Source organism: Parambassis ranga, chromosome 1, assembly GCF_900634625.1.
Source record: "Parambassis ranga chromosome 1, fParRan2.1, whole genome shotgun sequence".
In the NCBI taxonomy this organism is placed as follows: Eukaryota; Metazoa; Chordata; class Actinopteri; family Ambassidae; genus Parambassis; species Parambassis ranga.
This window is the reverse complement of record NC_041022.1, coordinates 2,624,095-2,650,110: the sequence shown is the minus strand read 5'-3', so window position 1 is coordinate 2,650,110 and position 26,016 is coordinate 2,624,095. Positions and strand designations below refer to the sequence as shown.

The window sequence follows — 26,016 nt, the reverse complement described above, 5'->3', positions numbered from 1 at the left end:
ACTATTGGCCTAATATAGTGCTTATATTATTTACATCTTTCAACAATTAATTTATTAATTTATTTAGTTGTATTTATCAGGACTGCACAAATATGACCTGCAACTTTTATATGGATAATAAATATAATATATAATATATATATATATATATATATATATATATATATATATATATATATATATATATATATTATATTAATAATATATATAATATAAATTATTACTATTATTATTATATATATATATATGTGTGTGTGTGTGTGTGTATATATAATGTAATGTATGTATATATATAATACATATTATATATATATATAATATAATATATATTATATTTATTATCCATATAAAAGTTGCAGGTCATATTTGTGCAGTCCTGATAAATACAACTCTGTACTGTACTTCCCTTCCCGTCCATACAGACTAGTAAAATAAACATAAACCAAACATTTTGCTACAGATTTATTAATTTAAGCCATAACAAATTTCACAGAAATTCAAAGATGTCATATTTTTGACCATAAAGTCATAAACACCAAGAAGAGAGATAGAAGAGAGGGAGACAAACTATTTAATTGTAACATCTGTTATCAACCCCACACTCAGAATACAGATTTGATGTAACCGGCTGAATCAACAACAATCACATCCCTCTGCAGGGGTCATCATAGGACAATATGCTATATGATATAGGGTATAAAAGGAGAAGTCCTCATGGTGGGAAACCATGTACAATATATTGTAGATACAGTACATACCAGCCTTTACAGTACGTTCTAATGATAAAGCTCTGTGTCATTACAGGACACTACACATGTTTGTTTTAAACAAATACCACAATGTGGAAAATCTGGTCCAGTAACCAAAACACAACAAAAGGTCAGTCACCCAGTTACTCATAGGTATCACAGATACATACTCACGTTTACAAAGTAATTCTTGTAAAGCTTATTCAACCATATTTACATCATCAGTGTTCATCATGTTGTCTTCTTCACCAGAGGTCCGGCTCCACCCACACGATCTTCTTCTGCTCCTCCCAGATGATGGAGCGCAGGCTGGTGAGCAGCGACGTCTGGTCACACCAGGTGTCTGGAGCCACGCTGTGGTACAAGCAGGGCAGTTTGTCCAGCAGCGGCTCCTCGCTGCTCGAGCACGTCAGCAGCTGCTCCTCGGTCTGACCGTGGCGCTGCAGCTTTTGCCTGGAGGAACATTTAGTTTAGGTTTATATAGCGGTATATATGTTTCCTGTTAGTGTTTAGAACGTAATCAATCTCAATCTGCTCCTGTTGCCTAGCAACCCTGACAGCAGCATGTCATTTCAGATGTCCGTGTCTCAATTCAGGGACTGCATCCTGGGGAGGAAACCGATTGTATGACAGCGACCATTTCAAAGCCTCCTTGAAGTGCGTCCTCCTTCATATCCCAGGATTCCTTGCTCAGCAAGGGGCAGATTCTTTTTACAATAGATTACTGCAGACTCCACCAGCACAGCTCTCAATGCTGAGCAGTGAACAGGAACTGTTGGTGTGACCCTGGAGGTGGACCGCACCCTCCACAGTCCTCTTTTCCCTGGTATCAAATGGTGCATCGGGTGGATTCTGTGTAACCCAGTGTATCCCAGGATTCATTGCACACTGGTGATGGGTGGATTGTACAGGCGATCCCACAAACCCCTGGAGTGTCTCAATTTGAGGACAGCAGCTCTTAAAAGAAATGGTCTAAGGTGGCTTTTCGTGGACCTTGCAGGCTGTACCGACAGTAGTCAGGATGCATTGGCTCTGTCTCCTAGCAACCTGTAGTTCTGTTGGTGGAGTTTACAGTCACTGAATAATCTTTCCCTGTCAGGGACAAGGACACATTGTTTTAAGGAGCCCTCAAACACAGCCTTGTTGCACCCCTGAGGGGCAGCATGATGTGAAGGAACCCCAGACTTGGGGCACGGGTTCTCAAACGACAGGCTGCTGTCAAGTCTGCTAGTCAACGGCAGCACACTGTGATTTGTTTTATACCAATAGTTGAAAACACGACAGATACAAGTGTGAGTAGAAATAGAAGAAAAGCAGAATATACCTGAGTTTGCGTGCACTGCGCGTAGACTGTCCGATGAAGATGATGATGGGGAAAATGTCGAAGCGGTGCAGCCGGCGCACACAGTCCAGACCCAGCGGCAGCACACAGTGGATCCCCTGAGGGTACAAACGATTTAAAATGCAGAACCATCGAAGCATCATCAATGCTGTGACAAACCACATCCTGATGTTCTCACCTTCTTCATGACTTTCTCCACCCCCTGCAGGGTGTAGCAGTTTCCTCCCTGCTCGCCCTCCTCCAGGATCTCGGACCTCTGGAGCCGGGCGGCGTGCTCAGTGGGGCTCAGCACCTCTGAGGAACAGGACAGAGGGGGAAGCAGCAGAGAAGCATGTGAGGATGAGCTCATGCTCCATATTATTTGATTTTCTTCAGCACATCCTGTGATGATTGTACTTTTCCACAGAGTCCATATTACCTTATCACTGCAGGGAACACGGACACACACGTTCTGCTATTTATAGCCTCCGTCTATTTAATCATTATTTATTCACTTCTTCCTGGTTTACAGCAACAAACAAACCCATAAAATCTGTGACTCTGTCCACTCTGAGATTGGTTTGTTTACTATGCTGACAAAACGTACTTCCATTACAACACAACATCGGAAATAGAGGAAGGAGACTGAGCAATAAAACATGTGATAAGAGTCAGCCACCTCCTCCTCTGAACCTAAACATGTGTGGTCAGTGATCTGCATTTCTCACCGGGCTCACAGAGCTGGAAGCCCTGCCAGCCGGCCAGCTTCTTGTCCAGGATGCGTCCCAGGACAGTGGGCAGGAGTAGGATGGGCCTGCAGACGGGCGGATAGTGTGGGGTCACCAGCGTGTAGGGCATGAGGGTCACACAGCTTTTAGGTGCAGATGAAGCATCTACGGGGGGAAAGGAGCGTAAAAAAAAGTGTTACAACAGATTTCAGAGCAAATCCCAGTGACAGAGCTGCTGCCTGTTGCCGCACCTGTCTCTGTGCTACTGGTCTTGTCGTCCTCCACGCTGACCCACAGTGGGTTCCTGCCTAGGCGCCCCGTACTGACGATCCTCACTGCCTTCTGTTTGTTCCGGGCCACCTCACGTCCAGTCTGGTGAAGGACAGCACTAAGTCATGACACTGAAATGCCGTCACTCAGTAATATCTAAGCTCATCTGTACCTTTTGGCACTTCTTTGTTTGAAAGTTGATTTCTTCGATGGCTCGGATCAGAAGCCGCTGCGCCCTGTGAACACCGGTCAGACTGGTGAGGACTTTTTGATTTTTCTTCATTTTACTTGCGTGAATTTTTAAATCACTGCTTCACCAACCTGTAATAGTTTGGAACGGTTCCACTCTGCAGGTCCAGCAGCTGACAGGGGTGAACCTGGCTGGCGTGCCACACGTCCTCAGTGCCGGCGGGTCGCGTGTTTGTCACGTGCAGGATGTCGCTGCAGGACACAGCCAGCGTTCCACCGAGGCCAGCGGAGAGCGACACGTTGACGCGGACGTAGAAGGAGTCTCCTGAAGCCGTCTCATTGCTCTGCAGCTGCTGCAGCAGCGCGTCGTAGTCTGAAAGGGAAGAGGAGGACAGTAAAGCTGCTGCATCGACATCATGCACAACTCACCATATTTGCCATCTAGTCACATTTTTATTCAGAGTCTGTATAAGTTTACACTGCAAAACGAAGTCCTGCTTCTCAATAGAAACACACAATCATGGCTTCTCTTTTGTGCAGAGAACTGTTGTTACAAAGCAAATTGGCAAAATACAATTTTTGTGGTTTAACTGCTGCTCATTTGTTGGCTCTTATTGTTTCTTGTTGGCTTGTTTGAATTGTAAATTTTTAATTGTGTCATCTTCAGATGTGTAATCTTGGATTTGCTTATTATCTGAGGGATTCTTAAGATGCTTTCAAGGGTCACTGAAAAGTCCAAAGTCTGACGGTCCTTCATGTTTTGACAGTTTCTTGCTGTGTAAACATTTTAGGCCTTAAAGGTCGGGTAGGAGATTTCATTCTGATGCACTTTATGTTAAATTAGTGTAACTTCTCTTTACAATCCGATAGCAACCCATTAGTTCGGCAGTTTCGCATTAAAACGAAGAATATGAATCATCTGTGGAAGCTATAAAACACTGAAAACATCAGCCAATCCTCCGGGTGGACCCTGTAGGAGTATTGGCTGGTTGTCACTCTCTTCCTGCTCTGCGCACCAGAGAGGTACGTGCATGATGGCCGAAGTCACAGACCGCAGCTCGTCTTCAGGTGCTGCGCGTCCATGTGATTGGGAGGCGTGGCTTCAGGGTGAGCGCCGAGAGAAAGGGGCGTGTGTTTACTTTCGAAATCTGGCTGACTCTCAGTGAGCTTTAAAATCTCCTACCCTACCTTTAAGAGGGAAGTGAACCTTCAAAAGGTTGAAGCGAGGCAGCTAGACTTGTATCGTTTTCTTGACTATAGCTCAAGAAAACACATGAGGGGAGGAAATCCCTGACACTAAATCCTTTATATCATATAAATAATGGCCTTTGCCATCATTTATGGATGAAATCACCATACAGTCATGTTTATTTCTCCCACATATCGTACCAAACACAATCAGATGAGAGTCTTTAATGGACTGTAGAAGCTAAAGCACTTGTTTGTGTGTGTTATAACTGCACTATGTCCTCACTGTGTGAGGCCTGAGAGTCTGCCGGGCTCCATGGAGCAGAGAGTGAACTTAAAAAACAGGAATAACACCCACTCTATGTAGATGTGATGGCATGATTTTCCCTGAATACTCTGAATGATGCAAAACAAAGACCTCGTGGTTATGGCACATTTATATCCTGTTATTTTCCTAGTGTTTAAATATGATAAACTGAAGGGTTTTGCATCGTGTGACAGCCGGCCATCTATTTAACTGCAAAGGAAACAATCTGCTTCCTGAATATCACATCACTGAATCCATAAAGTCTTTGTCAGAGCGCTGCAGCTCTGTCCTATATTTCTTTTGCACGTGTTTATATGCAGGTTTATTGCTGTATGATTTTTTTGGGACGTACCGTCCTGCCTGGGCCGGAGGGAGAGGTGACAGATGCCTGTGACCTGTCCTAGAGCCCACATGGCTTCTTCTAGAGTGGAATCCTCCAGCACCATCCTCAGAGCCTTCTGGTTCTGTTCACACTTCACCTGCACAGCAACAACAGCAGCAACCATGACAACCTCCACAGCAGGCGGAATCACTACCATAACCACACACACACACACACACTCGCCCCTACCTCCACTATCTGCGCCCCGGGGGTGATGCCGACGGTATGGGCGGCGCTGCCTTCGGTCACCTTGTGTACAAACACTCCCGTCTTATTGCCCCCCACCACAGCCAGCTGGCTGAGCAGCGCCGCGCCCTGGAAGGAGATGCCGAGGACGCGGCCGCTCACACGAATCGCTTTGGGACGGGAGCGCATGAGGAAGGGAGGGGCCGAGGTCCGAGACAGGCTGCTGAGGACCAGGAACAGGAGTTTAGCAAACATTTCAATCGAGGGGAAATGATCATGTCTGGTTTAGTTTCCGGCCTCACCTGTAGGATCTGGAGCCACCAGAGGAGCAGACTCTGGAGGCGAGCTTGTCTTCACTCCGCACTAAACAAAGCAGAAGCTGCTTAATCATTGGTTAATGTGTCACTTCACATCACCCAGCACAGACTGAACATTAAACAGTGACTGATAAAATACCACCCAAACAACAGCAGAGCACCAAACGCTCACTGTAAGGAGGTCAGGGCTTCTGTACATACCACTGGGAAGGAAGACAAAGTCGTCCAGCAGACAGTCCGTCTCTGCTGTCTCCGGCCTACGGGAGGAAACATTAAACTTCCCTTTAAGCTTTAACACAAGAAAGAAAGTATATTCATAATGTGCTTTGAATGGGATTGATCCTTCCTCTTCCCCTTTTTATAAGCTACAGTTTGCTCTCATTCGTGTCTACTTTGGAGTCATGTGACATGTGGTTAGTCCTCTCTTATTCCTGTAAATTGATAATCCACCTGAAACCCGACACACTCATGCTACAACATCATCGGAGGGGAATGCAGGGGTGAGGAGCCGCTCACAGTCCTCCTTCCTGGATGGAGGCCATTTAAATGATGATGTAATCACAGACATACCCGCTGTCGGCATACAGGGCTTCCTCTCTTCGGCGGAGGGACTCTGGACTCGGTGGCTCAGCGTTTCGGGATCGGACGCTTGTTGCTGCAGGGTCTTCAAACTGCAAACATACACACAAACACAACAACATGACTGAATTCAAGTAATAAAGGAATCTGGTGCTTTAATCCGTCAGCACTCGACTGGTTCCCACTGCAGTAGTTTTACTTAATTACTTAATTTGTGGATAATAAGGACTCTTTGAGCCGCACTCTCTCAGGTGTGGGAGCATCTGTGTGTGGCTTAACCCTGGAAACAGGTCTCCACCCACATTTGTGTACTCGTGAATCAGTCGCCGGGATTATGATGCCATTTGATTCCACAGACACTTTTCTCACGCAAACTTTTTTAATAATTAGTTTGATTGCTGCCAGGCTGCATCATTTTGAACATGGGAGTCTATGGAGGAGCCTTCAAAACCTCCATCACCTTTGACACGTAACTAGTTCCACATGCTTTCAGCTACAGAAACCATTCAGACGTCATTCTGTTCAGCTCTTCAAGGGCTGTTAAACTTGTATTCAGATTTGTTCAAATATGTTTCGTTTTCAAAATATTAATGAAAATTCAAAAGCCATTTAACATTGAAGAGCTTCATCTTTCCAAATTCTTAACCGTGTTTCAGCAAATTAAATTCAGATTGCAGATTCTCCAGCAATTCAGAGCAATCCTTCACATCAGCGTTTGAAGCAAAGCTTCAGCTGCAGCAATCAAACTTGCATTGTCTTCAGGAAATGTCCTTTTCTAGTAATAATAATTATAGAAAAAAATATATTCTACGGTTATTGTTTGTTTTATATTCATTGATTTATTGTCTACATTTTTAGATGATTTTAGGAAATGTATTTATTTATTATTTATGATCTATTTGTTTGCTCTGCTTTTTGTCTTTCAGTATTTAATTACTTTAATGTTTATTTATTTCCAACAGCATGTGAATGACGGTGTTTCCTCACTTCCTGTTTTTATCCCAAGTCCTCATATTTCCATTGTTCATTCATGAAGGCGTATGTGTGTGTGTTGAAAGTGTGTTTTCAAATACAGTTCCACTCTTCATCATCATCATCATCATCATGGCTGCTTCCTCACACACCTCTGCATTGCTGAGACTCAGTGTCAGGGGATTGAGTGCATCCATGCGGCGAAGCCGGCGTCTGCCCGGGAATTCCTCACAGCTGGACACTGAGCTCTGAAATGCAAAAAACAAAGGAAGGCATTAGCACAATATGTTCTGCATGCATTGTGTTCATGTGCTGAAATGTGTGTGTGTGAAGGATTACATCGGAGCTCTGCCGCTGATCTCTGGCGCCACGTTTGCTCTGCAGGCTGAAGACTCTCTCCTGAAGCTCCACCAGCTGACACCTCAGGGTGTCCTTCTCAGCCAGGACGCGGGCGATCATGGCCTGCGCCTCATCCCTGTACAGGTACGCCTACAAGCACAGGAATATTAACGTTAACACTTTGCACATTGGCACACCCTTATCTTTGTTAATACAGGCACACTGGTATGGGTGACGGAAAAAAAAAAACAAACTCGCCCTGTAAACTGAAACCTGAATATGCACATTTCATAAAGAGGTATCGCTGTATGTGCTGGCTGTCATCAGGGCGTGCGGTATGCAGGATGTGGTCAAGGTGGCGTCTGAGGCTGGCAGCTTCCGGTCTGTCAACACATCGCTGTGGACTAATTCCAAAACAATAAGCGACAGAAACCTGAAGCATTTCTCATGTTGAGTCATAGGGCTCATTGTTTATGGCGAATGATAGAACGAGAGAGAAACGCATCTCCTGTTACAGACATGAGCCGGTCAGTAGTTATGGTGAAAGTAAAAAACACTCTGTTTGTGTTCACGCCTTGTAATGAAGGTCTGATGCTCGTTAGGGTGGAAGGAAAGAAGATCCTTCAGGGGAACACTTTAAAAGGAGCCACAACAGTATCTGGCCGCTGATTGGATAAGCTCTCTGTCAATCAAAGTCTATATTAACCTATCTTCAAACAAACACAACAAGCCAGTGAAGCTATAGAAGGCTAGCAAGTAATTAGCCTGTCGATACACAGTGTTTCATCTATATATAAAAACTAAACAGTTTCAGCTGTTGTCACGCCTGAAACATGATTTTATTAGTGACATGACCATGACTGGTTGGAACCACTCATGGTCAGCACGAAGCCTGAAGCCTGTCAGAATGTGAGTTTATGATGTATTTTAAAGAGACATAACCAGGTGTTTTATGACTTTCACTCCTTTACACTCCTTTTCTCCATAATGAGCAGAAATATAGCAAGAAGTAAGCTGAAGCACCTCTGGCTAAGACCGAAATGTTAGGCACGAAAACATTTCTACTGACATTAACGCATCAACTGACAGCTGGGATGGGCTCCAGCCCCCCATGACCCTGTGTTACAGGATGAAGCTGTTAAAGGTCGGGTAGGAGATTTCTTTCTGATGCACTTTTTGTTAAATTAGTGTAACTTCTCTTTACAATCCAATAGCAACCGATTAGTTCGGCAGTTTCGCATTAAAACGAAGAATATGAATCATCTGTGGAAGCTATAAAACATAAAAACATCAGCCAATCCTCCGGGTGGACCCTGTAGGAGTATTGGCTGGTTGTCACTCTCTTCCTGCTCTGTGCACCAGAGAGGTACGTGCATGATGGCCGAAGTCACAGACCACAGCTCGTCTTCAGGTGATGCACGTCCATGTGATTGGGAGGCGTGGCTTCAGGGTGAGCTCCGAGAGAAAGGGGCATGTGTTTACTTTCCAAATCTGGCTGACTCTCACTGAGTTTTCAAAATATCCTACCCTACCTTTAAGAAAATGAACAACAAGCCACTGACTTATCAATCACCTGCTCTTCACTCTGACATGAGGAACATAAACATTCTGCTCTCAGGAGGTTGGACTCCAGTATCAGAGCTCTTTTTTCAGCCAGGTGTCTTAACACCAATCATTCAGATTCTGTGTGAGTCACACATAATTACTAATTACACCCAGAGCTGTCGGGTGAATCACCGTCCTGTATTGTCGCCGGTGTGTGTGTGTGTGTGTGTGAATTTCTCATTTCATTCTTTGGTCAAAGAAAACCCTGAATGGTGTTTGGAATGAATCACACCTGCACCGTGGTGACAGGTGAGGGAGTGTTTTCAGCAGGCAGCGAGAGCCAAGAGAGCCGGCTGATACCTGAGACTCTCAACAACAACGCTGCTCTCGTGCCAGCCTGATATTTAAACAGGAAGAAAAAACCTGACAACAGATCTGTTCCAAGATAAATCTAATAAACACAGAGCTGCCGAGGTTTCATAAGAATGTGGTTTGGTACCTGGTCCCTCTCTGTCTGGAGCTCTCTCATCTGGTTCTGGATCACGTTGTTCTTCTGCTGGTGTATTTCACAGTTCAGGGTCAGCTGCTGCACCTGAAGGCTCAGGCACTCCTTCTGTCCCAAGAGCTGACACACACACACACACACACACACACACAGTATGGCTCTAATAAGTCGTGCTTTTTCATGACATATTTCCATTTGGCTGCACTGAGCAGCAGTGGAATTTTTAAAGGGCACTTTCCATTACAGATGTCTGTCTGAATTTGAATGATGTGAATAATTCTCTGATTCATTTACCCCTTGTTTTTCTCTGAGCAGCTGCTCGTTCTCCTCCCTGTAACACTGTAGCTGCTCCGCCAGCTCCACCTGACTGTCAATGGCCTCCGCCAGGTCCTGAGCCAGGATGTCCTGACGAGCCTGGATGAAGACACGACGGCAATGTGAGGACTCATTCTAATCTGGACTCAGTTCAGTGCAGAAAGATTAAGCAGTTAAGCTCACTGGGTCCAGTTTTTCCGCCTTGGCCAGCTGGCAGCGGAGGCTCCTGACTTCCTCCTGTAGCTGCGGCGTCTCCGCAGAACAAACACAGCGGAGCGAGCGCCGCTTCTGGATCTCGTTCTGCGTTTGGGTGCTCTGCAGGTCAGTCTGCAGCTGGTACACCTGCAACAACACGAGACAGCACTGAAACAAATATTTCTAGGGCTACTGCTGAAAAACAATGTCCAACATAAATTTGTTTTATTGTCATATTTTTAAATAAAGGTGACTTTTGTAAGATTCCCTGAAGGACAGCACACAAAATGTAAATGTCTGCCAAATATGTACAGATTAAGAATAAACAAAGCAGTAAGAGGCCAAATATTTAACCCATTAAGATCAATATATCCAGCACATATCTTTATCCAGCGAAGGCCTCTCTCATGCATAATGGTGCCAGAGCTGCCAATGAAACACTATGAGATGTGCAAAGTGAAATCTGGATTATTGACACCTCTACAGACCCATCAGAGCCGATATAATCCAGTAATAATCCCTATTTTTTGTGTCAACAAACAAAACTTTTTGATGATCACAGGGAAACAAACACACCGTGTGAGATGAAGGGCGCTCGCTATGAGACATTCATCTTTGAAATAATGTGGAAGTGATGTCTTTTAACACTTTTTTTGATGTTATGAGAGATTTGTGCATTTTCTTCCTGGTGTCGTCCTGCTGGTTTGACGCAGGCAGGATTCTAATCACCAAGACAACACCAACACAGCTTGTGGTTAAAAAAGAAGAACTGCACTCAAGCAGTGACAACACTACAGTTTAGTGGCATTCTGTGTAAAGTCCCACTTTACATAGGAAAAACATGGCTCACTTTAAAAGTCCCACTCACTCCATGCTCAGGCTCTCTACTAGAATTTGCGTACACAAACAGTGTTGTCATCTGAGTCTCCACAAAGGGTGTTATTCAACTGTTCACAGGCCTCCCGAGGCGCTGTGTAATCTTTTACATTTACGTCTATCTACAACACTCAGATTTCATCTCTTGAACCTTTCAGGACTTTCCCCCAGAGACGACAGCTTTGTGTCGTCAGAAAGAGGAAGATGGCAGCACGGGTTTTCAGGTGACCATCACTGACCTGCAGGTTTAGGTCGTGGAGCCGCGAGCTGACGGCCGACTTCTCCTCAATGGCTGCTGTGAAGCGAATGTACAGCTCGCACTTCTCGTCCTTCAGCTTGGTGATCTCACGCTGCAAAGAGATCAGGTGTCTCTGCAATCGGTCGTTTTCAGCCTGGAGGCTCCTGGACTTCTCATCCTGCTCCATGATCTGTCCGATCTCTGACTCCAGGGAGGCGCAGCGCGTGGTCATCCTGTTGGCCTCGCAGCGTGCCTCCTGCAGCTCCTTCTGCATGCCCGTCACCGCTCTGACCAGGTACTCCGTCAGCTCTGAGTATTTTATCAGGCCTGTGTGCGAGGAGACGAGCAGGTCAGACACCACAGAGGCGAATATTCACTAAAAAAATGCAGGCAACTACTGACCACTGAACCGTGAGGGCTCAGTACTGGGCTTGCGTCCTGTGACTTGGGTGTAGAGGTTCGGGTAATGGATCATCAGGCCCTCCAGCAAAGCCACAGCACCGTTCCTCCCCTGGGTCCTCAGCAGGTCCAACATGTAGCCTACAAAGAGAAGAGGATCCTGGATTATCAAAGTAAACAAGCAACAACACTGATTTGATTCAGGGAAAGAGAGGAAGAACTCTAAACCAGGCGGCATAACTAAATATTTGTACTGCAAGTGTTGCTGGAATGTCCTCTCTGGACACTCGGAGCTCTGTGTCAACGAAGCAGGTGCAGTAAATCAAAGTCGACAGATTAAGAATCAGGACTCTCACTGGTTCTCATGCAGCGGTTGGTGAGGTTGTGACAGGAGATGATCTCGTCCTCGTCCACCTCGGTGAGAACCCGGGCCTGCCTCAGGTAGGGGATCAGGACGCACGGCCGCACGCTCAGGGAGATCCTGTGGCGGTTGTCGTTGATGAGGTCCCACAGTTCCTCCTCACCCATCTCCTTCAGGTCAGGACCTTCAGGAACACACTCCACCGCCATCCTGAGTGTGTTTAAAATACAAACGACAAAGCACAGGCCGGAGCAGAGAGAGAGAGAGCGACACACCCTCACACACAGACAGACACACACTCTGCCGGACAGCAGCAGATTGACTAGAAGAGAAGCAAAGTGCAGTAAAAGAGGCAGGCTCTATCCACGCCCTGCTGTGGGTGTTTGTGTCAAAGCATGTATGTGTTTGTGCGTGGGTGTGTAGGAAAACCTGTAGGACAGGACCGCAGAAGAAGGGGTTGGCACAAACATACAGCGATGAAAAGGGAGCTGGAACACACAGAGAGGACTGTACGCCACCTGGTTCACACGCCGCGCAGCATTGTGCTGTTTGTTTGCTCTCATCAGCCACATCACATCAGATCTCTGCGCCACTTCATCAATGACTGAAACCATACCGGGTGTAAAAGAACAAAGCCTCTCAGAAACATTACACAACGAACAATCATTTCTAATCACAGTAAAGCAAACACACAGTGCAGTGAAGGGGGAGCAAACACCAAGCGCTCGAGTGCAAAGTCCTCCTCTGAAGAAGGAAGTGAGGCCGGAGGCGTAGCTACGACGGGCTGTCAGTGCAAGGTCAAAGGGTTGCTCATGCTCTTAGATAATACACAGCTCCTGTGGGTGAATTTACAGTTTACTGTAAAGGCTTTGTGCAAACATAGAAGCTATCGTTGTAACCTACTGTAAAACAGGAAATCAGATACAGCAACAGGAAATGTGCACATCGGAAGAAGCCAGTCTGTGACGTGTTAAATGGCTTAAATCAGTGCCCCCCCCCCCCCCCCCCCAATCATGTATACAAAAGTGTCTGTAGTGGGTAATGCTGTATCTTGTAACCTAACCGGCCTCTGTCAACAATGCAGGTGAGGACAGCAGCATAGGAGGAATTTCCCCATAGAACATGTATGATCGACTGAGCAGCAAGGGAACAACGAGGGGTTAATTACCACTCACTTGGACACTGAACAAGTGGGAGATAATATCATAATTGTGTTAAGAGGAGAGTTAAGTACAAAATGTCAATATTGATGTTCTGCGGCTGTAAACTCTGTGACTCCCATCACAACAATCTATACATCAGATATTCAGTGTACTGGCCCTTTAAGACTCATCCTGTGGGAAATGATACACATTTCATGAGGGTGACTGACTCTGACCTCAGAGTGTGGGAAGAAAAACAGGCCGGCTGGGGGATTTAAGGCAGTCCAGTGTTTACCGGAGTGATGACAGACGCTGCTCAGGCAGGATGTGTGTGAGCGGCAGAAAGAACCGAGGAACTGGGTTTCCCTGTTTATGAGCTCAAATCATTAGATGCTAAGCAAATAAAGTTGAAACATAACAGCTGACTTTCAAAGTGACTATGAGAAGGGGAAACAAAAAAAGAGTTCTGTGTTCTGAAAACAGAAAGAGACCTCTACACGTGTGTCTGTGTGTTCTGCATGCTTTAAACTAGGTGGCGGTATCGCGAAACTATCGATCAAGATCAAGAAACTATCAAGAAACTGTAGCCACGAAGTGAAACATTTTTTAAATAACTGGCTTAGCTGATGTTTATCAGTTAGGCAGCAGCATACCGAGACATTCCATCTGATCTGGGCTGCTGTTGGCAGCGACAGAGCAGGGCCAGCCCAAGACTTTATGGGGCCCTAAGCAAAATTTCATACCACCACCTCAGCATCAGATGCTTCATCATCCTATAGGCTGCACTGTGTGTAATACACGCTACTGAATGTGTAATATCATCTTGTTTGTATTAATCAATGTTGTTTTTTAAAATGTAAAATATAGATTTTATCATGGACTTTTGGTGCTCTTGGGGGGCCCTAAGCGACCGTATATTCTGCATATGCCTTGGGCCGGCCCTGCAACAGAGGACTTTATTATTATTATTATTATTATTATACTCAGTAGGTCATGTTTAGGTCATGTTCAGGGACCATGTATGACAACAATCTGTTACAAAACTATATGATAAACACACTGAATGCTGTGATTGACCAATCAGAACTGAGTATCAAGTAAAGGATAATCAGCTGATCTTTGTAGTTGAACCCTGACTCGGTGATGGAGGCTTTTTGTAGTCTGTTGCTATAAACATGGTTCAAACCAGCAGGGACGTCTGCGTCCAGCACAATAAATCTGTTTCAGTGTCTGTGACACATTCTGCAGGCCTATTTTTATTTCACAGCTAATATGGAAGTAATAAATCGTGTGACGTGGCCTGACGCCTCCTGACAGATCTGTTTATTACTGCTATCTTTAGCTAACACGTACACGTGTTAATCACCAGTGGAGTGGGAGGAGCCGGAGCAGTGTGAGGAAGGTTTGAATAACTGTGTGTCAGCTTCATGCTCTGCCACGCTCCAGGGCCTGTGCACGTACACAACATGGAAGGAGCCTGCGGGTGCTGTGGAAAGTCCTCGCTGAAGACTCTGAAGCCGGTTCCACAGCATTGTACCACGAACACGGTGTGTTTCCTGATGTGTGGCTCACTTTGACCTCAAAACAACAACTAAAGCTTCAAATACAAGAGAGATTCTGCATGTTGCTGCTCTTAGCTCATGTGCAGTTTCAAATCTTTGATATTTGTTGTGGTAAATCAGGTCTTTTATTTTGTTTTATAACTGATTTTCAGACCACTGATTTGATTTTCTGGTCATTCTGAGGGTTCAGAGTAATGTCACTCCTGGTTCATGCGCAGTGCACGGCCTTATGAAAAGGTGCTGTTTCATCCTTAATCAACAGGACGCCAAATGTGAACGTCTTGCTGCACCCCAGAGAGGGCCTCACATCCACCTGCAGTTAAAATGAGAACACGGACCTGGTTCAGGATCCAGAGGGCGACCAGAATCAGCTGAAGTCGTTCACTATAATCCGAACATCTGTGCTACAATTATACATGTATGCATGACAAATGTACTGATTCTTTCCCATCATCGCTGTTCATCTTATCTTTATCGACCCGTCTGTGTGCCGAATAGTTGGTGCTATTGTAAACTTACAGAGCATGCAAGCCTTTCTGTAGAGATAATATACTTATTAATACTAATATTACACTTAAAACAATAAATAACCCTGAGAGGGAAGGTGAGCTGAATCATTTCACAGACTGAAGCCAAACAGTTGTAAATATAACGATGTGTATCAGCGTTTCATTAGACTATATTTTAATGTCAGTATTATTTTCCAAACATTTAAATGAACTCTTTCCTCTCAGTTCATCGAATCTTTATTTCTTGTCTCCACGCCCCTCCTCCTGTACTCACTGTCATCACTTCCTTTTTACACTCTACTCTTCTGCCACCTCTCACCCAGCTGTCAGCTACAGAGGTTCTCTGATGACGACAAGGATGACGACAGGGAGTAACAGAGGACTCATCCAGGACATGCTGCCCCAGCACAACCACTCCTGCCCTACACCAGTGAACATCCAGGGACTGGACATTGAGGTAGTGGACTTTTATAAGTACCTGGGTGTTCATCTGAACAAGGAACTGGACTGGTCTGACAACACAGCTGCACTCTACAGACTCCACCTCCTGAGGAGACTCGGCTCCTTTGGAGCAGCGGTCCCCAACCTTTTTTGCACCATCATCATGTAAAACAATATTTTTAAGGACCAGCACAGAAAATAAAAACAAAAGACAACTGACTCTTATGCTTAATTAGTGGGAGCCTTTGAGGCGGTCCCAATCTTTCTCATTCAGTTCACTGAGTCTCTCATGATTGAAATACATCCACTCCCAGCTAGAGCCACACTACCTCCTGTAACTTGGTCATGCAGTGCAATAACTTTTTACAGCTCTTATATATATATATATATATATATATATATATATATATATATATATATATATATATATAATTAATCAAGCATTCATTCACCTTGTGTTCATTCTATTTATTTATTTTCTATATTTGTTTTTTCTTCTCAACCCCCCACGTGGGACTAATAAAGGATTATCTTATCTTAACGGCCAGTGCTCGAGACAGCTTGCGCAGCGCCCCCTGGTGCTGGGGGAACTCCTTGCACACTTGGTCCAGGATGGTGCTGATGGTGTTCACGCGCTGCGCTTGGCTCTGCATGGCGTCTTCCACTGACTTGGCGGTGGTGGAGGGTTGGTAGCGGCCCGCACACGCTCCAAGCAGCCTCTTGCTGCGGCTCTGCAGAGTGACCAGGTAGGCCAAGTTCTACAGGGAATGAGAGCGGGTGGGAAAACAAGACGTGATGAGTGGGAGTGGAAACTATGCTGCCTGTCACACCTGTGTTATGCAACCTCTACTGAGAGCACGCTGAGAGTGCACATCTGACTGTCACAGAGCAGGTGTTGTTGAAGAATGTGGTGCGTGGACAGAACGGCATTTCCAGCCTGCTGTCCTGCGGTTTGAGCTTCTTACCATGTCTTTGGTGTCCTGCAGATCTGCAGAGTGAGAGCTCATGATGTAGTTGGAGCTGCACATTTCCATCAGCTGCTGCTTCTGCTGCTTGAGCCGGTCACTCAGACTCGCCGTGCTCCCCTGTAGCTCCCTGATCTCCTGCTGAGTCTCTGCCACTTGCTGATGATGATGATGATGATGACACGCACACGGCATATATAAGATTTCTGCCCAGACGGCACTTTTCTAAAACATGATAAAAACCACTTTGTCTGACCTTGTGTGTTTCCTGGATCCTGCGCTGGAGGCCGTGAATGCAGAGGTTCAGCTCGCCCCTTGTGGTCCGCTTATGCCGGGTTCCCAGCGTGGCGTCACGCCGCAGGGCGATGGTCTCCCTCTGCGCCACCACTGCTTCGCTTTCCCTCAGCAGCTGCTCCTGCTGCTTCATCAAATGGCCGAGTCGCACCTGCGAAGAGACATTTTACCCACTTCTCTAAGCTATTGAACAAACGATGGAGGACGACTAAGAAAACACAATGCCGCATTATGATGTAAGTATGATTTAAGGCACTTAAAGTACATTTCATATGGTTCCTGGAACCTTTCCATGCCTGGACATTAAGATTTTAAACTGCCATAACTTTAACAGGCTTTTTATGACAGTGTAAACTTGTAAACTACGTGGAGCTGTTAGACGTCACATGATTCGTTTGCATGTGTTTTTCTGACCTCGGCCTCATCACTTACTGTCATGACTTCGACAACAAGACATTTATTTCGATGTGAGGAAGTTTTTCTTACTAAGATCTTGAATAATTAAAATGTGGGAACTGGAAAAAAAAACTTGTACATGGAGAATTAGGCAGCACACAATGTGCTTACCTCCATGCGGTGGATTTCTCTCTTCATCGTCCGGATCTCTCCCTGGTCGACCTCTGAGTCAACAGCAGAGCGAGTCTCTTTGAAGAGCTGGATCTTCCTCTCCCACAGCATGATCTGCCGCCTATGGGTCGCACGTGTACACAACAATGCACAACTCATCACAACAAGGAAGTCACGAGTGACTCAGTGGGTGTCATGTGACAAATACCCCATTCACACTGGGGAAAAAAATGTGGCTTAAGCAGGATTCGGCCGCATCCAGATCAATCCAGATGTGTTTTTTTCTTTGTGAACACTTTGAATCCGGCTGTATCCAGTTTGATTTCAATCCGGCTAGATCCTCCCACGAGAGGTGGATCTAGCAGGATTGGCTCAAATGTGGCTCAGGTGTGAACGCAAATGTGGCGAGCGAATCCGGCTAGCGACATGCTACTTCTGGTTTACGGGGCGCGACACGGGACAAAAAAAACGCACGAGGCATGCTCACACGCGGTCCTACCGCGGCGTGAACTGACTTTGTATATTTCGAGGAGCCACCTAGTGGTTTGGAGGACAGCAAACACGCTGGATGAAGCCGGATTGAGTGCGGACACAACTGTGTGCTAGCCAGATTTGAAAATAGGTCTGAACGCATCCAGCTTAAAGGCTGTCTGGGCTCAATCCTACTCTAGCTGGAATGACTTTCTCCAGTGTGAACAGGGCCTTTGATAAATATCAGTAAAGAGATCAACGTGTAGACACAGAGAGATGAAGTGTGACTGACTCGGCCTCCAGCAGACTGTTGAGGAGCCTCTCCTTTTCCTCCTGAGTCTTCTCGTGTCTCATCTGCATCTTGATGCACCCCCGCTCGGCTTCCTGAACACGTCATATGAACGGTAACGCATTTAAAAACCTGCAGAAAACAAACTGAACTGAAAGTGATGAATCAACGTTAACCTGCCTTAAGTCTCAGGCAGAAGTCCGTCTCCATCAGAGCGTTCTCCTGCTGCAGAGCCTGGCGGAGCTCGCTGTTCTTGCTCATCAGCGTGTTGAGCTTCAGCAGCTCCGTCTTCAGTGTCTTGGAGTTCTTTTCCAGCTCCGTCTCGTCTCGGTTCTCTGACCTCATCTGACCTGGTGGGGTTGGAGATCATAGGTGACCTACAGCAATAATTCCCTGACAGCATGTGTGTGTGTGTGTGTGCTGCGTACGTTCTAAGCGGACTTTCTTCTGATGCATTATGGTGAACTCGGTCTCCAGTTTGAGGATCTCCCTGCTGTTGGCCTGCATCTCCTGCGTCAGTCCCACCAGTATCCCCTGCCGTTTCATCCAGAGCTGCTGGCTGCTCTTGATGTCTGCTGCCACAGCCTGGATCTCAGTCAGCACCGCCTGTGCCTTGATTTGCAGTGGACTCAGGTCTTCTTGCTGGGAACAGAGAGACCCATGTTTACATCTGTCCTTATGCACCATTCATTTGGACTGACGGGCGTTTCGGTCCCTCTGCAGGCTCTCACCCCAGTCCTGGCTGTGATCTGAGAGATCTTCGCGTGGCAGTTGATGACCGCCGCCTGCCTCTGCTTGATAAGTTTAATGAGTGAAGAAATCTTTGATTCGGTGAGGGTCAGTGACTCGTTGTACTTCGCGATCTCCTCGTCTAAGGCCTCCTGTGCGAGGATCAGGCTGTCCATGTGCTGTTCGATCTGCAAGCTCTCCATTCTCACGGCCAACACCTCGTTCTCCAGCCGCTGCAACTTACACATCTGGAGAGGAAACAGAGGTGCAAATCAATTACTTTGTCATGAGCTTGCACATAAATACCAACGTGATTAATGGAGCCGGTTATATGGAAGATGTGCCATCGCGACCTTCTCCTTCTTGAGGGAGGCCATCTTGCTGGTGAGCCTCTGGGAGCACTCTGCAGCCTTGTTGTATGTGAGGTTCTGCTGCATGTGTGCGATGATCTTGTCCTCGACCTCCAGATGTACAGAGCTCTCTTTCTCCAGCTGCCTCTTCCTAACAGCCAGCTCGGTTTGTTGTATATTGGCTTCCTATTGGAAGAACAAAGAGAATCAGAGTGTGGGCCGGGATTGATCGAGCGGACCGGGATTGTAGGAGGACAGTTTGTAGCCGTCTTACCTTTGTGAGCGTGGCGAGGGTGCGCTCGGTCTCGCGCAGCATGCGGAGGCAGGTGCTGAAGTGGCTCTGCAGGGCCTCATGCTGAGCCTGCTTCTGACCGAGAAGCTTTTTGGTGCTGGCGGCGTCCATCTCAGACAAGTTCAGCTGCATATGCACCGTCTCAAACTGGTCCTCCTCTGCGATGATGGATTTCTTGTAGGACTCAGCCTCTTTGTCCAGCAGGGTGGCCTGGTGCTCAGCAGCTCTGAAAGAATCAGCGACGGCAGGGAACGAGTGAGGCGTGTGAAGCTCATCATCGTGTGTAAAAAGCTGGATTTATTCTGACCGGACGGCCTCCTGGATCGCACCCAGCGCCTCATCTCGCCTCCTCATGCCCAGGAGGCTGCTGTTCCACTGCTGCAGCAGCTGTTTGCGACCCAACAGGAGCGACTCCAGTTCCATCTCCGCCTGCACAGACACACAGACGGTGATGAGAGCGATGCTGTTTGGACACACCGAATGCATTTGTGTCACGCTATGAGCTGCTGCCTCTGCTGCCATCTAGCCTGCGTCCACTCTCTTCTTATCCTTGTGAATGGGAGTCTCTCTCTCTGTGATTGTCAGACATCAATATTGCCTCATTTTTAAAGCTCTACTGAGAATCACAGGTTTTTTGGTTTCCTGTTTCAGGAGGTGGTGGTGAAAGTGGGATGAATGTTGCTGTGTACAGACTGAGAGGGAAACACCCCACAGAAACATGATGAGACCTGAGTCCTGACTGACTGACTTGGACTCGAGTCCGGCTATAAGTGACTTACTGTTACAGTGGGTTTCCATATTGCAGCCTTATCCTGTACACATGACCTTTGCTCTTTTACAAATACTGCTTACTTACCTCAGTGAGGACCTCTTTGGCTGCCTGCGTCTCCTCCGCCTGAGCCCCGCCCTGAACGTCACACATGGCTATCTGCTGCCTCAGCCTCTCCATGTCCTGCGTCAGGCGCTCCAGATACAAATCCTGATCACACAGGAGGGTTCCTGATCAATACCGGTAAAGCACAGCATAATGTCTGCTACATTCCAATGATCCGGCCCGTGCACCTGCTTATGTTTCTGTTGTCCTGCCTGACTCTTCTCCACTCGTGCTTTGCACCTGATGGTGTTCACGGCTTTGACTTCAGACCACAGGTGTTCACTGACTTCTTGTGTATAGACGAGCTGCAGCATCACGCTGTCTAACTCCGCCTGTAGCTGGGACACTGGCAGGACATACAGGGCAGGTGTAGTTCATACACATTTCCACCATTAACGTGATAAATCTTGGTTGTAATTATCAGAGTGGACAGTGAGGGGGCGCCTCGCTCTCACCGATGGTCTGGGCTTCGCTGCCCTGGCTGGTCTTGCTATAATGTTGTCTCTTCGCAGCCTCCTGCTGATCCTGAAAGCGCCGATGTTTGGCTTCCACCTCAGCCTTGATCTGATGACGGTCCTCCATCCTGTTGTGCAGTCTGACCAGCAGCTCCTGCTTCCTGAACACCTCCACACCTATCGCATCTATGTGTCCGGCGTCAGCCTTCTCTGCTGCCAGCTGGGCAGCAAAAGAGACAGAGGAAGCAATCAGACGACAACAAATCATCCTCATCTGAACATTTTGACGTATTTCTCATACAGGTCAACAGCATCAGTGTCTGGACATGCAAAGGTAAAAAAAATATCCGCTGCCGACCTTTTCCTTTATGTCCAGGTTGATCTTCTTCAGCTGTTGGCTGAAGTGTCTGCTCAGAGCCGCTTGCTGCCTTCTGGCCACCGGCTACAAACACATCAAATGTAGCATCAGTGTGATGCAGCACAAGTGTATTCAAAATGATACTGAAGATAGTGAAGAAAGAGGTACAGACGTGTTCAGGGTTAAAAATAAGGAACTCCTCTTCCTCCTCCTCCTCCTCCTCCTCTCCCGGTTCCTGCTCCTGCATGTCTACCGATGTGTTCAGGTGTGAGTTGTGAGGTGACAGCGACACCTCAGCAACATTTTCCTGGACTGAAACACAAGAAATGAGACAAATCAATATGTTGATTTGATCCAATCTGATGATATGTGGCAGACATTTCCTCAGACCTAATCCAGTGTGTGTGTGTGTGTGTGTGTGTGTGTGTGTGTGTGACTTACCTGCATGCACGGCATCAAGGGAGTTTTCTGGGTGAGGATGTGGGGCGGTGTCCTCAGTCAGAACCTGTCAGTCACACAGGGACACACACACAGAGAGAGAGAATGCATCTATGCAGGTCTGACAGATGTTCCACATTTTAGACATTTAACACAACAGAACCAGAATCTGAACCAGAATTCCTTTATTTATCCCCGAGCGGAAATTCTTTTTGTTACAGACAAATAGAATCAAAGATAAATTGAAGTATGAAGTTGAAATATATAATAAATATCTAAATCCCTAGAGAGCAGGACATGAATGAACCAGTGTGAATGTGCAGTGTCTGAGTGACTGTTACAGTTCAGAGTTCAGTATTTTGATGGAGACGGGCAGGAATGACTTCCTGTGTCTCTCAGTGGTGCATCGTGGGAGTCGGAGTCTGTTGCTAAACGAGCTCCTGTAGCTGGTCAGCACAGTGTGGAGCGGGTGAGAGGGACGGTCCAGTATGGTCTTTATTTTGGACCACGTCCTCCTCTGACACACCTCTGTCAGAGAGTCCAGGTCCTCTCCCACAACATGGCCGCCTTGTTGTAGGAGAGGACCTGGACTCTCCGACAGAGGCTTTATATTTAAACTTTATACTTTATATTTAAGCCTCAGACCAATGTTATTAAAATAACATGAGGTTAAAAATATTCATGTATTTTGATTTCATTTTTTAACTGTTAGTATTTTGTTTTAACTACATTGAACACTTCATACTACTGGTGTATGTTATTTATTGATCACACCTCTGCAGCTGCTGCTTCACTCTCCTCCTCTGCTTCGCTTCCTCCATCCTGCAGGCTGGTGGAGCTCTCCTCTTTCCGTGGGCTCTGCATTGTGCCTGACATGAAGATAGATTAGCATAACTCACACCAAGGTTTGTTTTCTAAAGCTAAAAGCTCCGTGCTCCTGCTTTAAGCGTGTTATTTGTTGTGTTTGTTATATTTCATTGTAGCTGTACAGAAAACACCAAACCTTTCAATTCAGAGTTATCAACTTTCCTCAAGCTAGCTTAGCATTAGCGTGCTAGCACCGGTGTTAGCAGCGGTCCGCTGATTGTTAGCTCAGCGGGGAAAGAAGCTCAGACAGAGCGCAGAGCATCAACAGACGGTGGAGGGTTCAAACGTTTGTTTCAATCATATGTTTGAATCACACATTCATAACAGTGTTATCTTTAAAAGCAGTTAGCAGAAGTGCTACACCTACCTCTGCTTCTGACGGACCAGCTGACCGACGTTACTAGGCAACGGCAAACATCTCCTGGAGGTGCATGCGCAGTAGTGCTCAGTAGCCCAGTCCTGATGGGTGATCTCCTCTAACACAGTGCACGGTACCGGTCCGTGGGTCATTTGGTACCGGGCCGCACAGAAAGACTGAGCAAAACATATATTATTCATTATCTGAGTCTGAAAGCTGTTTCATTTATAAATCGATCAGATCCATCCGCCTGTGCCTTTAAGCACCTGCCCAGACGCTTGTCTCGGTCACGGGATACGGCCCCAAAATTAAGCCCACAAGCAGCAAAAATGAATAAAAAACAAACGTCTTTGGAGAGCTTCTTCGGAAAGGGGAAAAGGCCTAACGAGGAGACAGAAGAAGAGGAGCCTACCCCTTCAAAGAAAAAGAAACCTGCATTTAAAAGACTATATCAGGAGTCCTATTTAAAATACGGATTTATTGCAACAGGTGATTCTCACACACCAAGTCCGCTCTGAGTGATGTGGCGACAGACTCGCAAATGAGGCAACGAAGCCTTCAAAACTGCGAGACCGAGCACCCTGCATTAAAAGACAAGCCATGGAAGAAAACATGAACAAGAACGACTGAAGCAATTAATGACGGCCAAAACAAAATTACGGAGTGGACTGGACATAAGAAACACACTTCGGGTGTCATGTCTCCCATTATCCCCAGATGGGACCGCCTCATTGCTGAGAAAGCTCAAAGGCTCCCACTAATTAAGCATAAGAGTAAGAGTCTGTTTATGCACTTTGTTTTTTTTTTTTTGTTTTTTTCTGTGCCGGTCCGTGAAAGTATTGTTTTACATGATACCGGTCCGTGGTGCAAAAAAGGTTGGGGACCGCTGCTCTAACACACGCTGTAAACATTACACGTGGTTAGTATTCCTACTTTTAAACCTAAAAAAATTACTGAAAACTATAGAAAGATTGAAATTTTCTTCACTATTTTTGACTCTATAGAAAAATAAGTATTAAAGATATAACAACAAAAACACTTTCAATAACAGATTTATTTTTGCTTTATAAATAAGGCAGATACACACATACAATAATCACTGAATTTGGCCTTAAAAGTACATGTACATTTTTAAAAATTCATTAATAATTCACAGATACAAATCATCAATGTCGTAATCTTCATATATCCTCAAAAAATTCATTTTCATTCTGCTTATACCAAAGACAAAAAAGTGAAACCATTACCCACTTCATGTACGCATTTAAACGAAGGCCAGAGAAAGAGGAACGAAAGGCAACAAACTGAGTCGTTACAGTGCTTTAGTATCCAAAGAGATCAAGAAAAAACACAGGAACTGCTGTAAACAATGTTAACGCACATCTGTAAATATAATGCTTTTATCCAGACAGCGTACCTTTAGGCCTAATTGGTATGACTTCAGGTATGACGGGTCACAAAGGTACTGTAGATGTGGCTGTACATTCTTGGCAATAGAAGCTTTATGGTATAAGTCTGTACTTCACTTGAGTGTCTTTATACTTCGCTTAAAGCAGAGTTGATCATTTAAATTCCAACATAAACACCACTAAGTATCAGCAATGTCTTCATGACAACACCAGGATCTGAGTCACATATCAGGAGAAGGATATGCGACGAGAGTGAAAACAAAAAAAAAAAAACATGTGTGCAATCCTTTGCATAAACCGGTCAAAATATGAGTTAAAACAAAAAAAAAGAAAGAACAGTTTCCATTCAACGCCTGGAAGCAAAAATGTCCGCACATACATTCAACAGAAGCTTCAGAGGCCTCGTACTTCTCATCCTGTCCAGGATCAGAGCCTTTGAAGTGAGTGACACCTGTCCTACATATCATTAGTGGTGTAAAAAAAAAGAAAAAAGAAAGAGGTTTGGCAATCAAAGGTCTGGTCACAGCACAAATCAATACTGTTAGAAATCACTCACATTAAGCCACTTTAATATTTATGGCAAAGTAACCGAGCGCTGAGCGCTTCATCCTTCTCAACATTGGCTCTGCAGAAGATGAGAATGGCCTTCCTGGAAATGATTTTACATTTATTTATTTATAACGTGGGATGTGCTGTGATGCTATGATGGACTTTAAAGTCAGTTCTAATCTCTCAAATCTCAACCTGTGGTCTAACCTCCAGGTTAAAATGTGAATAAATAATCAGGTCCTGTTTTATGACTGATTTCAGAGGGGTTGACTTATTTGATAAAATGATATTTTTTGCATAATTAAGGCTGAGTGACAGGCTGCATTATTCACAGTCTGTGGTTTAGTGATATACACCCTGACGTCCTGTCCGGGTGTGGCAGTGATGCAGTGATCAGGTGTGATCAGTCAGACTGTCGGCTTCCACTGCTCCACAGGTGACCAGGTCATTTCCTCCGTTATCAGAGGGCCATTCTCAGCTTTCACACTCAAAGCTGACCTACTGTCACGCTGTAACTCCACTTGCTCTGTCTCTCTGGCTGTAAGGTCTCAGGTGAATGCTGCCACATCAGTGTGTTCATAGGACATTTTTATATATATGAATTTTCCACCTCATTAACGCACCCCACAGCTATAAGCCCTTCACATGTTCAGTTGCTTCTTCTCGTCGCTCTTTACAGACGAATCCTCTCTGGTAGAACAAACACCACCTCACAGAGCAGCAACAGTTTGTCTTTAGTGTTACGTTGGTCTTCATCTGTAAAACAATTCCAATGTCGTTCACTACAGGAATGTGTTTGCACTACATTACAGTAGCGTCAGCAGACCTCTCCGCTTTGGCTCCAGTTCTCATTTTGAGACTTCATAAGTTTTAGGAAAAATACTGTAAACAACAACGACGACCACGACGACAGTCACGGCTGGCCGGTGCCGTCTGTCTCTGGCTGCGAAGGCTCCGAGTCCGCTGAGGGGGCGACTAAAGGGCCGCAGGCCGTGCGTGGGTCCATGGCAGAATGCATGATGGTCAGCCACACGTCGTCCATGTTTGGCATCACAAGGATTTTCTATGAGAGGAGAAAATGATGGATGGATGGATGGATGCGGAGACAAATCTCAAACTACAAACTAATAAGGTTT

General features: G+C 45.8%; 3 protein-coding genes and 1 long non-coding RNA gene across 6 annotated transcripts in view; 1 reads left to right on the top strand and 3 right to left on the bottom strand.

The window, feature by feature from the left end:
- Positions 1-449: 449 nt before the first annotated feature.
- On the bottom strand, positions 450-12,934 carry card14 (caspase recruitment domain family, member 14). Of its 2 annotated transcripts, none has more exons than XM_028416531.1 (20): positions 11,957-12,934; positions 11,604-11,741; positions 11,203-11,528; positions 10,076-10,234; positions 9,872-9,991; positions 9,572-9,697; positions 7,528-7,677; positions 7,341-7,436; positions 6,208-6,308; positions 5,839-5,894; positions 5,623-5,683; positions 5,324-5,543; positions 5,105-5,231; positions 3,390-3,630; positions 3,241-3,304; positions 3,050-3,170; positions 2,799-2,963; positions 2,270-2,385; positions 2,074-2,189; positions 450-1,202 (listed from the first exon to the last, which is right to left on the bottom strand). In XM_028416531.1, the coding sequence occupies exons 1-20, from the start codon at positions 12,168-12,170 to the stop codon at positions 995-997; spliced, it is 2,925 nt and encodes a 974-aa protein (XP_028272332.1). In that variant the 5' UTR covers positions 12,171-12,934; the 3' UTR covers positions 450-994. The 2 variants fall into 2 exon arrangements, with proteins under 2 accessions (XP_028272332.1, XP_028272339.1); XM_028416538.1 differs by having other exon boundaries at positions 5,324-5,540.
- Positions 12,935-14,343: 1,409 nt separating this feature from the next.
- Positions 14,344-15,931, top strand: LOC114441151 (uncharacterized). The gene is made up of 3 exons (XR_003671247.1): positions 14,344-14,650; positions 14,928-15,083; positions 15,498-15,931. It is a non-coding gene; the product is annotated as an uncharacterized LOC114441151 (long non-coding RNA).
- Positions 15,932-16,142: 211 nt separating this feature from the next.
- On the bottom strand, positions 16,143-22,985 carry ccdc40 (coiled-coil domain 40 molecular ruler complex subunit). The gene is made up of 19 exons (XM_028420470.1): positions 22,932-22,985; positions 22,472-22,566; positions 21,701-21,764; positions 21,432-21,571; positions 21,260-21,343; positions 20,902-21,121; positions 20,635-20,792; positions 20,429-20,551; positions 19,880-20,001; positions 19,555-19,798; positions 19,284-19,466; positions 18,933-19,178; positions 18,630-18,843; positions 18,382-18,551; positions 18,205-18,296; positions 17,442-17,562; positions 16,837-17,025; positions 16,581-16,739; positions 16,143-16,373 (listed from the first exon to the last, which is right to left on the bottom strand). The coding sequence occupies exons 2-19, from the start codon at positions 22,559-22,561 to the stop codon at positions 16,143-16,145; spliced, it is 2,850 nt and encodes a 949-aa protein (XP_028276271.1). The 5' UTR covers positions 22,562-22,566; positions 22,932-22,985.
- A 973-nt stretch (positions 22,986-23,958) lies between these two features.
- The window catches only part of LOC114440946 (testis-expressed protein 2-like), a 26,145-nt gene continuing 24,087 nt past the window's right edge, over positions 23,959-26,016 (bottom strand). For both annotated transcript variants that reach the window (XM_028413666.1, XM_028413745.1), the window contains exon 13: positions 23,959-25,943. In XM_028413666.1, the coding sequence (XP_028269467.1) occupies positions 25,794-25,943 (150 nt within the window). In that variant the 3' untranslated portion in view covers positions 23,959-25,793. The remainder of the gene's footprint in view (positions 25,944-26,016) is intronic.